Raw genomic sequence first — 12,755 nt, 5'->3', positions numbered from 1 at the left:
GTTGCATTTTGCTTTGTTAATTACGGTTCAATCATTCCGGATTGAATGACTTTGCGTGTAATGTAATTATTTTTTTTGAAAAATAAATTTAGTGTGTGTTTATTCTTCTCTCTTTTTTAATTCAGGAAAATCAGAGGCAAATCGTGTTTTGCTGCCATCAGTCTTCAATGCTGGCAACGTCCTTGGGCCCACGGTACGTTAAGCGAAAAAAATCCCCAAAACAAACCTTTCTTTTATTTTTGTATTGTTTCCTTCCTCGTGGAAGAAGAGCTAGATCAGAATGGAATTTAACAAAATGGAAGGGGGGGGGGGGGGGGACACCAACATCAGAGTAACAGTGAGAGTGAGATAAATGTGAGGGGGTGAAGGACACATGGGGTGAACAAGTTGAAGCAGAGCATAGATATGCAGCTCATATTGGAAGTATTTTAAAGTTGTCTAATGAAAACCTTCCGTTTCCCTACGAATATAATTCCCCATTACCAAGGACATATAATAATGGAAAACACAGTGTCAGTGTCCATATTTTTTATACATCTCCCACTTCCCCCCAAGCCCTCTCCCTCCTACAGTTCTCTCGATGTCCCTACTCTCAAATGTTGTGTTTGTGTCCTTCCCCCTCTCTCACCATCTTGTCTACCGCTCCCCTTACTTTGTGTTTTATGTGTCGGTTTGACTTTTTGTGTGATTAATGTTAGCTCTTTCACGAGCCTCGATCTTGTATACAAAAAAAAACAAAAACCCACCATCCAATAGTTTACTGTCCTTGCCTTGCTAACTGCAGGACAGTTAGCCTGAGGCCTTCATTGTTGTTGTTTGAGTTACAGGTTTGTTTTGCTTTTGGCTGATTTGCTAACTATGTCATTTTGCCATCATAACCACTGTGACATTAAATACTCGGTGACGTTTTTGTGTGTCAAGATTCTCTTCTGTTTTCCACTTTCGCTGAAGCTGCCAAGTGAGGAATGTTAACAGGTTTCGGCTTGTTTGCCCAATCAAAATCTTAATGAACCAGTAACTGTGGACTAACAGATCCCGTGGATCTATCCTACCAAACACTGCAATGATTGAGTTGTGACAGAGCAATCTGAATAATAACTAGAAAACATCTGAAAATGCAAAGTATTCAACATCTGCTTTGTATTCTGACTTATTCTTTACCAAGCCAAAGATGACAAAACCATCTAATACTAGTACCCGACTGCAAAGCCGCAATGAGCCGGCGAGGCCAAAGCCTCTTGCCACTATTTTACCCATCACTATGGCATCAGTAGGTTAGGTAGTTAGTCGTAGGTAGGTGTAGTAGGTACCGTAACTAGTTCAAAATGACACCATTTGCATTCTGGATGAGATTAAAGTTTATAAAATTTCCTTCTTGATTAATTCGGTGAATTCCGTCTCAACTTCGGATATTTCCGGCCGTGAAAAACTATCCCCGATGGACACGAGGTTCCTAAAAAATAATTCTCCGTCAATTTTAGCCGGCGAAGCCGGTGTTGTGAATGAACGCGTGCATATGATGTTGAAAAACCAGATTTTGCTGGATCCTTTGAGAATTCCAAGCTTTGACGCACCAAATCACTCAATGGAGGCCGCCATCTTGCAGATGCGGAAGTATGCATTAAAAATTGCGAAAAATTTCAATAGGAGTTTGTTTCACCCATCTTTTTTTGATTCACAATCTGATGCACCTCTAATTTGTAATTAAAATACTTCAAGACCAACCTTGTTCCCCGGGCCCGCATGGGCTCTGGTTATCGTCAACGAAAACCGTCACGAAACACCGGAACCAATGAGATTCGAGCATTTGAAAAAATATTTCAAAAACCAAATCACTCAATGGAGGCCGCCATCTTACGGATGCGGAAGTATGCATAAAAAAATTGAGAAAAAGTTCAATAGGAGTTTGTTTCACCCGTCTTTTTTTGATTCACAATCTTATGCACCTCTAATTTGTAATTAAAATACTTTAAGACCAACCTCGTTCCCCGGGCCCTGGTTATCTTCAACGAAAATCGTCACCAAACACCGGAACCAATGAGATTCGTGCATTTGAAAAAATATTTTAAAAAAGCTTTTTACCGCATTTCGGAGGCTGAAAACGGCATCAAATATTCTAAAATTGACGAAGAATTATTTTTTAGAAATATCGCGGCCTTCGTGGATAGTTTTTCATGGCCGGAAATATCCTAAATTGAGATGGAATTCACGTAATTATTCAAGAAGAATTTTTTTAAAATTTAATCTCCCCCAGAATGCAAATGGTGTCATTTTGAACTCGGTACGGTACCTACTACACCAACCGACGACCACCTACCTAACCTACTGATGCCAGAGTGATGGGTAAAATAGTGGCAAGAGGCTTTGGCTTCGCCGGCTCATTGCAGCTTTGCAGTCGGGTACTAGTAGAATATTTGACGCCGTTTTCAGCCTCCGAAACGCGGTAAAAAGCTTTTTTGAAATATTTTTTCAAATGCTCGAATCTCATTGGTTCCGGTGTTTGGTGACGATTTTCGTTAAAGATAACCAGGGCCTGGAGAACGAGGTTGGTCTTAAAGTATTTTAATTACAAATTAGAGGTGCATAAGATTGTGAATCAAACAAAGACTGGTGAAACAAACTCCTATTGAACCTTTTCGCAATTTTTTTATGCATACTTCCGCATCCGGAAGATGGCGGCCTCCATTGAGTGATTTGGTTTTTGAAATATTTTTTCAAATGCTCGAATCTCATTGGTTCTGGTGTTTGGTGACGATTTTCGTTGAAGATAACCAGGCCCGTGCGGCCGAGGTTGGTCTTAAAGTATTTTAATTACAAATTAGAGGGGCATAAGATTGTTAATCAAAAAAAGACGGGTGAAACAAACTCCTATTGAACTTTTTTCAATTTGTCATGCATACTTCCGCATCCGCAAGATGGCGGCCTCCACTGAGCGATTTGGTGCGTCAAAGCTTCGAAATTCTCAAGGGATCCAGCAAAATCTGGCTTTTTAACATAATACGTATGCGTTCATTCACAACACCGTCTTCGCCGGCTAAAAATACCAAAAAAATTGACGGTTTTAGGCAACCTTGATCTTCTGATCTCAAAAGCAGAAGGCTTCAGTGACCCAATATGCAAACCATGCTCAAATGTCAAGTCAATCAGATGGAAATGTATGATTTTGTGACCTTGACCTTTGACCTTCTTGACATAACCCAGGCCATATGCTCCATGAATTGGTTCACTGACATATTGATGTGACTGACATATTGATATTTTATGCAACCATGACCTTTTACTTTTGAGCTAAAAAAAACATCAGCTTCTAGTTTTTGATTGGTGAACCAATTCAGTGACCCAATGGGCAAATTCTTAAATTTTAAGTTGATCGCATGAAAATCGACGATTTTATTTGACATTGACCTTTGACCTCTTGACCAAATTATGAATTTGTCTTCTCCATATTCTCATAATAAAGCTTTGTGGAAAATTTGATGACAAAAGCTCAAAAAGTCACAGCCCGCAGAGACACACAGACAGACAAACACACAAAAGTGATTGCAAAGCTCCGTCTCCCGCTGCGCAGGGGACAGGGTAATTAATCTTTGTAAGACCTCAATAATTTTAGCCAGACTTTGAGTCGACGTTAGATATGCAGCTCGTGATTGCCTCCATGGTACATAAGGGGTTGCGAGTGAAGTTGAGGTAAAGAGGAAAAGAAGGGAAGTGTGGGTAGATGGAAGAAAAGGTAGGGTTTGAAGGGGACAGTGTTAAAGGGAGGAAATCAGGTTGTTTACAATTCTAATATAATTGCACATTTTATATGAAGGTGGCCTTTTACCTTGAAAGACACTTGTGTTGCTTTGACGTATCTCGTATTTCAAAGCCCATTGATCCGTGGGCAATCCAGATAGGTTTTGATCGCTTAAGCCAGGATTCTTCTTCATCTTTCAAAAGCATCACATGGATGTAGGTAGCATAATTTGGCTGGGGCGTGGCTGTGCCGCTGATGTGCCAGGCTATAGCAAGTCCAGTATCGAAGATAAATGAGAAATATGCTGGAACAATTCGTCAATGGTCATTTGACGACCACGAAAATACTGCTCTATTTTACCATTGTACATTGGTTTTGCATCGTGTCATGACGTCAGTGTGTGAAAACGAAAGATCTTTGCCACATATTAGTGATACATCTAACATGGTCATGCACACTGTTTGAGCAGTGCTCTCAGCAAGCAATTCCAGATGCTGAATTCAAAGATTGTTTGGTGGCAGGAGTGGGATTATTTTGGACCCGCCAAACATGTTTCCATCATACATCTCCATAACAAAATCATATTACCGGTATATTGTGCTTAAAATTTGGTATTTGAAAAACATTGCTTTTTCAATTACATATTGTTATGTGGAAAGGGGGGGGGGGGGGGCATAGTTAGATTGTGTTAAGAATAGTATGGACTGTGTGATCGCGTCGTGTAGATTCCTGTTGTAAGACCTATTTGTCTTGAGGTAAGTGTAAGACGTGCACCGAAGAGGCAGTGAGTTTTAACTTTAACATAGTACAGAGTAAATTTGTTGTTTAAGAACCTCCTTTTTTGAGTGAAGCCATTGAGGACTTGGGCAGGAAAGCACTGAAAAGCTCTAAGTGCTTTTAAAGGCAACATTACGGACTGTTTGTCCAGTGCACCATGGGCCGTGGTGGTGAGGTTGCTCTAGAGCCCTGGTTGAGGGCGGAACACTTTTTCTAGGGCAGACTCCGGAGGATGGGATTTCCCGAAGGAAGGCACCGCCCACACTAGTAGGCGGCCAATGAGAGGGACTTACCGTGTATGAGGGCGGTCTTCAAACTTATGAGGGCTGTAACCACACTCCGTGTGGAACTTAGAGCTGGGCCTCTATGATGAAGCAGAGCATTCGGCATTGTACAGACCAGGACTGCGCTGGAAATGGGGACGTCACCTCCCAATCCTGATCACACCCACCTCGATGACCTCTTTGCCATCCTTCAGCCCTGTGTAACACCAGCCTGCACGGGCCATATCTGACCCAATACCAGATCGTGCCTTGCTCATACCCTCACTTGTTCCCCATTGTTGTGCGAGTTCTGGTGTTTATTTTTGGCACCATAGTGGGTTATTTATTTGTTTGTAGAGAACCTTGTGTGCTCCTTCATCCCTACTTGTGTTTGTCGACTATTTGATTCATCTGTTTTATTGATATTGTTATGTCGACCTATATCCACATGTTTACTTTGAAAAAAAAAACAATTTAAATATAAGAAGAGACTTTTCCTGCCTTTCTCCTCCCACACCGTTCAGCTGCCATTTTGGGTGATCCTTGAAGGATAGGAGTTGTAAGATTTAACGCAGTATATTAAAATACCGGTTCGGAATCCACGGGTGTCTTATACCCCCGGCTCAGAACAGCCTGTGTTTACAGATGCCTGTGACGCGATAATATGTTCGTCAGTGTCATCTCTTTCAAACATAAGATGTATCCCAAACATAACTCATTCACAGAAACCTGCTTTCCAGAGGACATCTGCAACTATGGGCACAAACCAGGTATGTCTGCCATATATTTACGATAGCAAGACGGTTTGATTATACTGTAAAGCAAGCACCGTATATTTTAAGGTAAATGTGGCAGCTCGGCTGATACGATTTTACTGCAAATTGTCTGGGAAATGCAGGAATGCGGCAGGCCTGGCCAGCCCACAAGGCAATGGGGTAATTTCAAAACTATGTGTGTGTGTGTGTGTGTGTGTGTGCGCGCGTGTGTGTTATCAAGCTGTCTCGAGGCAATCCGTGTTCCTCCCATCCCTGTGAATATTATGGAAATTTTTTACATTGTAGAGAAGCAGATATATGGCATGACATGTTTCAATCACTAGCAGAACAAATGTGGTTATAATTAGAATTAAATTACAAGTTGGAAATTATTTTAGTGCATTCATCTCAAAATATCACTTTCTCAAGTAAGACTTGAAAGTTTGATTGCATTTGTTTATTCTCTTTGTCCTTTACTCATTAAAAAAAATTATGTCTCGCATTTTCTATAATATTCTACGCTTTTCCCCATTTTTTCTCACGATTAAGCCAGTGTTTGTGCTCTTGTTCCTTTATCCCTGTATACCTCATTCTACTTTTTGTTCTTCTTTTCTTTTTTCCTCATTCCTCCTCACCATCACCTTTGTCCTCCTCGTTCTCCTTCTCTTCCTCCTCCTCTGCCCCACTAACTCTCCATACCCGGCTCCACCGTACCCCTCTCTCTGCCAATCCCTTTCCCTCCCACTCTTATATCTTTCTTCTCTTCCTTATATCTTCCTTATGATTCCAAACTCTTCGTTCTCCATCTCAAAGTCCACGAATAATTTCAAAGAGAACATTTCAAAAAGTTCTATTTTATTTCTAGCTCTGAATTGAGAAATACTCTGAATAGTGACTCATGCTTGTTTCAGCATTTCCTGATATTATCAGAAAGTGAGGCAATATGATCAATGGCAGAACATCCGTTTCTAAACCCAATCTCATATTTGTACAGCAGGTTGCTCTTTTTCAGGAAGAAAAGCAGACATTCATTAACCGTCTTCTCCATTCTTTTGCAAGCAACAGAAATGAGAGCAATTGGTCGATAGAAGAATGGATTTGAGGGATATTTTTCGACTTTGGGAATAGGAATGATAATGGAGTGTTTCCAGTCATAGGGAAGTTTACCTAAAGATCAGATGTTGTTAAATAGTTCAAGGAACACTTCTAGTTTAGTGGGAAGAAAGGGGTATCGTGCACCCCCCGGAAATCAACTTCTAATCGACGTCTCTAGATCAGAAAAAATGCGTAGAAAACGATGAGCTATGTTAACAAATTGTAAAAATGTCCCACGTATCATTTTTATGCAAATTAGGCCTCCATTACCTATGGCTATATCTCAGCCATTACTGCAGATAACTGAACAAATAAGGTGTCTAGACCCATGTTTTGAGGGTCAAAGATTATAATAAAACTATTCTTGAAGTGACCACATGTGTCCGTGGCATACTAGTATGCAAATTAGTGCCGCCATTACCGAAAAATCAATTTTTGGGCATATATCAGCTAATATTGCACATAACTACACAAGTAAGGTGCCTAGACCCATGTTTTGAGGGTCAAGGATCATTAAAAGACCATTCCTGAAGTAGCTATGCATGTCCTTGGCATGTAAATATGTAAATTCTAAAGTGTCGACATTACCGAAAATTTGATTTTTTAGCTGTATCTCAGCCAATATTGTAGATAAGTTGACAGAGGGGTTTTCTCAGTGTTTTTTTAGGGCAATACTTTCACCAATGTAACTTCTCTTTCCCATTCTCTTTCCCATTCTAGATAAGCAGTGGTGATAGAAGTGGACGTTAAGCCATCATGCCCAAAAGAAAACCTAACCAGAGCGCAGATCCTGCAGCCCCCAAACACTCCCCGCCTACATGCATCCTTCATGTGCTATCCACGTCTGATCATGATAGTTTTACACACCTCAGTAAAATCAAAGGAACTGCAAGTGAAAAACTACAGCAACTTCATAAGATCCGGGACCAACGTCTCCATCAATCACATGAGTCCCCATATCGTATGCAATCAGTGTGCGACCAGATTCCTACAACTCTCCCCGATGATCTGGAAAGTGTTGGGTATCACCGTCAGTGTTATCAGCACTTTACTGGCAACCTCAATCGTCTGGGAGGTGATGCAGAACCAGAAGCATCAACCTCGCAATGGCATCACTCCCCTCATAAATTGTCTTCAGCGGGTTCCGCTGGACCCATCTTCCCACCAGAGTGCATTTTCTGTGACAAAGTAGAGATCAAAGATGGTGATCGCAAAACTGAGCGAGTGGAAGTCTTCTCATCTTGGAAGAACAAAGAAAATGCATGGGAGCAAATCAAATCACGGGCCGAGAAAATGGGTCCAGTTCGACTTCATCGACGGGTGAAAAACAAAGACCTCTTTGCTGTCGAGGCCAAACACCATCCATCATGCTTGAGAGCTTTCCACACAGCGTTCGCTAACTACGAGCGCGGGATTCGTAGAGCCGAAAGAGCAATTAATACCGAGCATGCTCGCATGTCAGCCACCCACAAGAAGGCACTCGTCTCGGTACTGGAGCACATTCCAACTCATGTTGTCCAGCAGAATGAGATCCTACGGCTATCTTCCTTGCGCTTGCTCTATGTTGAAGAACTGAAACGGAATGGGTACGAGAACTCGAACTATCACTCTGAGAAACTACTGAAACGACTACAGAATGACCCAATCAAGAACCATGTCTCATTCACGAAGGTCGATCACGACAAAGTTGATGCAATTTCATTCTGGCTCGTGTACAGCTTTCTACCTCAATTTTCAAAGTCCAATGCCTCTTTGTGTTTCAGGTCGAGGTGCTTGAGCTCCCCACAATCTACAGCAACCAGGAAGAGACTGATACTAGGGTGGTACTGTACCTCCAACACGCCGCCGCCCTCGGATACAAGAACGCTGTGGTCAGAACCCCTGACACAGATATCTTTGTGATTCTTCTCTACCACGCTCACGCCATCAAGCTTACTGTATACCTGGATACGGGGTCAGGGAAACATTGACAACTACTCATCCTCTCTGAGCTCGCAGAATCCCTGGGAAGACTACTGCGGCACTCTTCTTGGGTTCTATGTATTCAGTGGAGAGGACTGCACCAGTTCTTTCAAAGGCATGGGGAAGGTGGGGCCCCTGAAAAAGCTGGAGAAGAACCCCAGGTTTCACAAGGCCTTCAGGCAACTCGGTGATGACTGGAACATCAAGCCACAGGTGCTGAAGCAGTTGGAACAGTTCACCTGCCTGATGTACGGACAGAGTCGAGAGTCTTCGGTGGACATCATCCGTACCAAGCTGCTGCACAAAATTGTGGGGGAGGACAAGAAACTCACCTGCCTCGCCTTCCTCCCTGCCAGTCTGCTCTGAAGCCGCACATCCAGCGTGTGAACCACCGTGTTGCCTTGTACAAGCGAGCTGACGAACCCATTGTAGAAAAGCCAAAACCCTACGATGAGGGGCAGGGATAGATGAGGACTGACGAAGGCATGTTGGAACCGGTGTGGTCCTGCGGTCCTGTCCTACCAACCTCGCTGGTTGATCTTCTGGACACTGAAGATCGTGAAGAAGAGGAGGAGGAGGAGGAAGAAGAGGATGAGTTTGACTTTGATGATTTCATTGAAAGCGACGATGATTGATTGATCTGATAGTGGACCTGTGATCGCAAAATAACACCATTTGTGAAATCATTGCCCTGAAAAACCCCTCTTAACTTATCTACAATATTGGCTAAGATACAGCGAAAAATCAAATTTTTTGAAAAAAAATCAAAAATCAACTTTCGAATTTACATATTTACATGCCAAGGACACACATAGTTACTTCAGGATTGGTCCTTTAATGATCATTGACCCTTAAAACATGGGTCTAGACACCTTACTTGTGCAGTTATGTGCAATATTGGCCGAGATATGGCAAAAAAATAATTTTCCGGTAATGGCGGCACTAATTTTCATACTAGTATGCCACGGACACATGTGGTCACTTCAAGAATAGTTTTATTACAATCTTTGACCCTCAAAACATGCGTCTAGACACATTATTTGTTCAGTTATCTGCAGTAATGGCCGAGATATAGGTAATGGCGGCCTAATTTGCATAAAAATGATACGTGGGACATTTTTACAATTTGTTAACATAGCTCATCGTTTTCTACACATTTTTTCTGATCTAGAGACGTCGATTAGAAGTTGATTTCCGGGGGGTGCACGATACCCCTTTCTTCCCACTTAAACTATACCAACACCCACAAAAATCCATTCTCTTCACACGAGGGTGTGGACAGTAGGAGTGGTAGATGACATACAATTTTCACTTGTTTGCTTGGCACAGTACAAATGGTTTGTTGACCCCTGCTGGAGATAGGGGGGATTGTATTAGCCATGCCACAAAATACAATTGCCCCATCTCCCCCAGTATCAACCCCTCCTTTCCCTCGACAGCTCACAGAGGAAGTGTGTGTTTCTAGTAATGAAAATTACACATAAGCTGCATTTCTCACACACTTTTGGAATCTCACTGATAGGTTATTTACTGACTTTTCCAAGAAATGTCTGAGTATGTTGCCAAGAACGTCGCAAATTTGTTTTCAAGTTTATGTGTCAAGCCACTTTCTCGGGATGCCTTTCTCACCCATTTTGATGGAGTTCAGGTAAGCATGTTTTGCACAACCTCCACATTTTCTGGTGAACCTAATGTTGATGGTCTCCCAGATTGTTTTGTGGTGGTCTAAACCGAACCTGTAGTCATTAACTTAATGTAGCAGTTTTGGATGGTCTTAGGGTTGACGGCATTTCTGCATTGCTCATTTCTCCACCATCTTTTGAGAAGACAACTGACTGCCATACCTCATACATGATGAAATGTGTGCCTATTAAAAACTCAATCGTTCAGTCATGATGGTCCTGCCAATAAAATTAAATGCTAATGGTAAAGAATTTTTAAAAAATGGAAAAATAGTAAAGAATAACACCTACATAATTGAAAACTGCATTGCAATAGGTGCTTTCCTTGAGGAGCAATGACAATAAAAATAGAACGGTAGAGGAGAGCGCATACCTCCGCCAGGCTGAACAGTTTATGTTTTATATCCTACTTATGGGCCGGATCTGGATTCTGACCTGAACGAAAATCCAATCGTCTTGTCCTTGACACCTAACCAACTCATACACCAAGTTTTTTTTTTCCATAAGTCGTCCACAACTTTTTGAAATATCATGCGATATATCGTTCTTTGCCCTATCACTCAATGATGAAGAACCACTGAAAAAAATTGTCTGATCTGGATCCAGATTTTCACCAAAATGTAATCAATTCATCCTTGTCACAAACTCAACCTGTCCACCAGGTTTCGTCCAAATCAGTCCACAACTTTTTGAGATATCCTGTTCACAAACAAACAGACACAGACAGTGGTGAAAACATAACCTCCATCCACCTTCAGTGGCGGAGGTACATATGTACTTACTTTTCAAACACCCTGTGTATGTATGTATGTATATATATATATATATATATATATATATATATATATATATATATATATATATATATATATATATATATATATATATATATACATACAGTCACGTGAAAAAGTGAGTACACCCCATGTAAAGTTTTGACTTTTTCAACATATTTCAACATACAGCTATTTGATCTTCATTTTAACAATATTGATAGATAAAGGTGATATAATATAACAAATATCATGAAACATTTACATTTTGTAGTCCATTGTATAATTTAAATAAACTTAAATGCAAATTTCGCATGTGGAAAAAGTAAGTACACCCTTGGCTCCAATAGGTGGTATTGCCCCCTTTGGCAGAAACAACCTCAAGTAGGCATTTCTTATAACTGTCTACCAGTCTCTGACATCGACAGCGAGAAATTTTTGCCCACTCCTCCATGCAGAATTCTTTCAGATGTGTGATATTTGAGGGGTTTCTTGCATGCACAGCTTGTTTCAAATCCCCCCACAACATCTCGATGGGATTTAGATCCGGGCTTTGACTTGGCCATTCCAGAACCCTCTCTTTCTTTCTTTTCAGCCATTCCTTGGTGTATTTACTGGCATGTTTAGGGTCATTGTCATGTTGCAAGGTCCACATTCGGTTGAGCTTCAACTTTCCGACAGATGGCCTCACATTATCCTCAAACACCCTCTGGTACAATGAAGAATTCATAGTGGATTATATAATGGTGAGCTGCCCAGGCCCTGATGCAGCAAAGCTGCCCCAAACCATAATATTTCCACCACCATGCTTTACAGTTGGTATCAGGTTCTCATGGTCAAATGCTGTCTTTGGTTTTCGCCAAACATGTCTTCTGGTACTGTGGCCAAATAGCTCTACCTTTGACTCATCTGTCCAGAGCACATTGTTCCAGAAGTGTTGGTCTTTGCCTAGGTGTTCATTGGCAAACTTTAGTCTTGCCCTGATGTTCTTTCTGGACAGCAAAGGTTTCTTCCTGGCACACCTCCCATGTAGATCAAATTTGTACAGCCTCTTTCTAATGGTAGACTCGTGCACTTTGACATCAACAGTGGCTAAAGCTACCTGTAGGTCGTGTGATGACATTCTGGGGTTCTTAGAGACTTATTTCAGCATCTTGCGCTCTGCTCTTGGGCTGAACATGCTGGGGCGGCCTGGCCTGAACAAGTTGGCAGTTGTTGCGAATCTTCTCCACTTGTAGATGATCTTCCAGACAGTCGAATGATTGATTTCAAATTGTTTGGAGATCTTTTTAAATCCCTTTCCAGACTCGTAGGCATCTCTAACCTTCTTTCTGAAGGCCTCAGAGAGCTCTTTTGATCTAGGCATGGTGACGCCGCACACTTCAACAACAAAGAGCAAACCAAACTAAATGTCTGAGGTTTAAATAAGACAGGTTCCTCCAAGATCCTCTCTAACGATGTTCTAATCATTTGCATCTGAGCTGGTGCACCTGATTCTAATTTTAGGTATTTGAAGTAGTGATCAATGTAGGGGTGCACTTACTTTTTCCACATGCGAAATTTGCATTTATGTTTATTTAAATTATACAATGGACTACAAAATGTAAATGTTTCATGATATTTGTTATATTATATCACCTTCATCTATCAATATTGTTGATATGAAGATCAAATAGCTGTATGTTGAAATATGTTGAAAAAGTCAAAACTTT

The 12,755-nt window shown here is 41.3% G+C and overlaps 1 protein-coding gene across 1 annotated transcript in view; it reads left to right on the top strand.

The window, feature by feature from the left end:
• Nucleotides 1-12,755, top strand: part of LOC137438912 (uncharacterized) — a 144,288-nt gene that overhangs the window by 88,048 nt on the left and 43,485 nt on the right. The window contains exon 8 of the mRNA XM_068134385.2: nt 126-193. Coding sequence (XP_067990486.2) covers nt 126-193 — 68 coding nt within the window. The remainder of the gene's footprint in view (nt 1-125; nt 194-12,755) is intronic.

The sequence above is a fragment of the Myxine glutinosa genome, chromosome 13 (assembly GCF_964187855.1).
Source record: "Myxine glutinosa chromosome 13, kmMyxGlut1.1, whole genome shotgun sequence".
Lineage (NCBI taxonomy): Eukaryota > Metazoa > Chordata > Myxini > Myxiniformes > Myxinidae > Myxine > Myxine glutinosa.
This window is presented reverse-complemented; position numbering and strand designations above follow the sequence as displayed.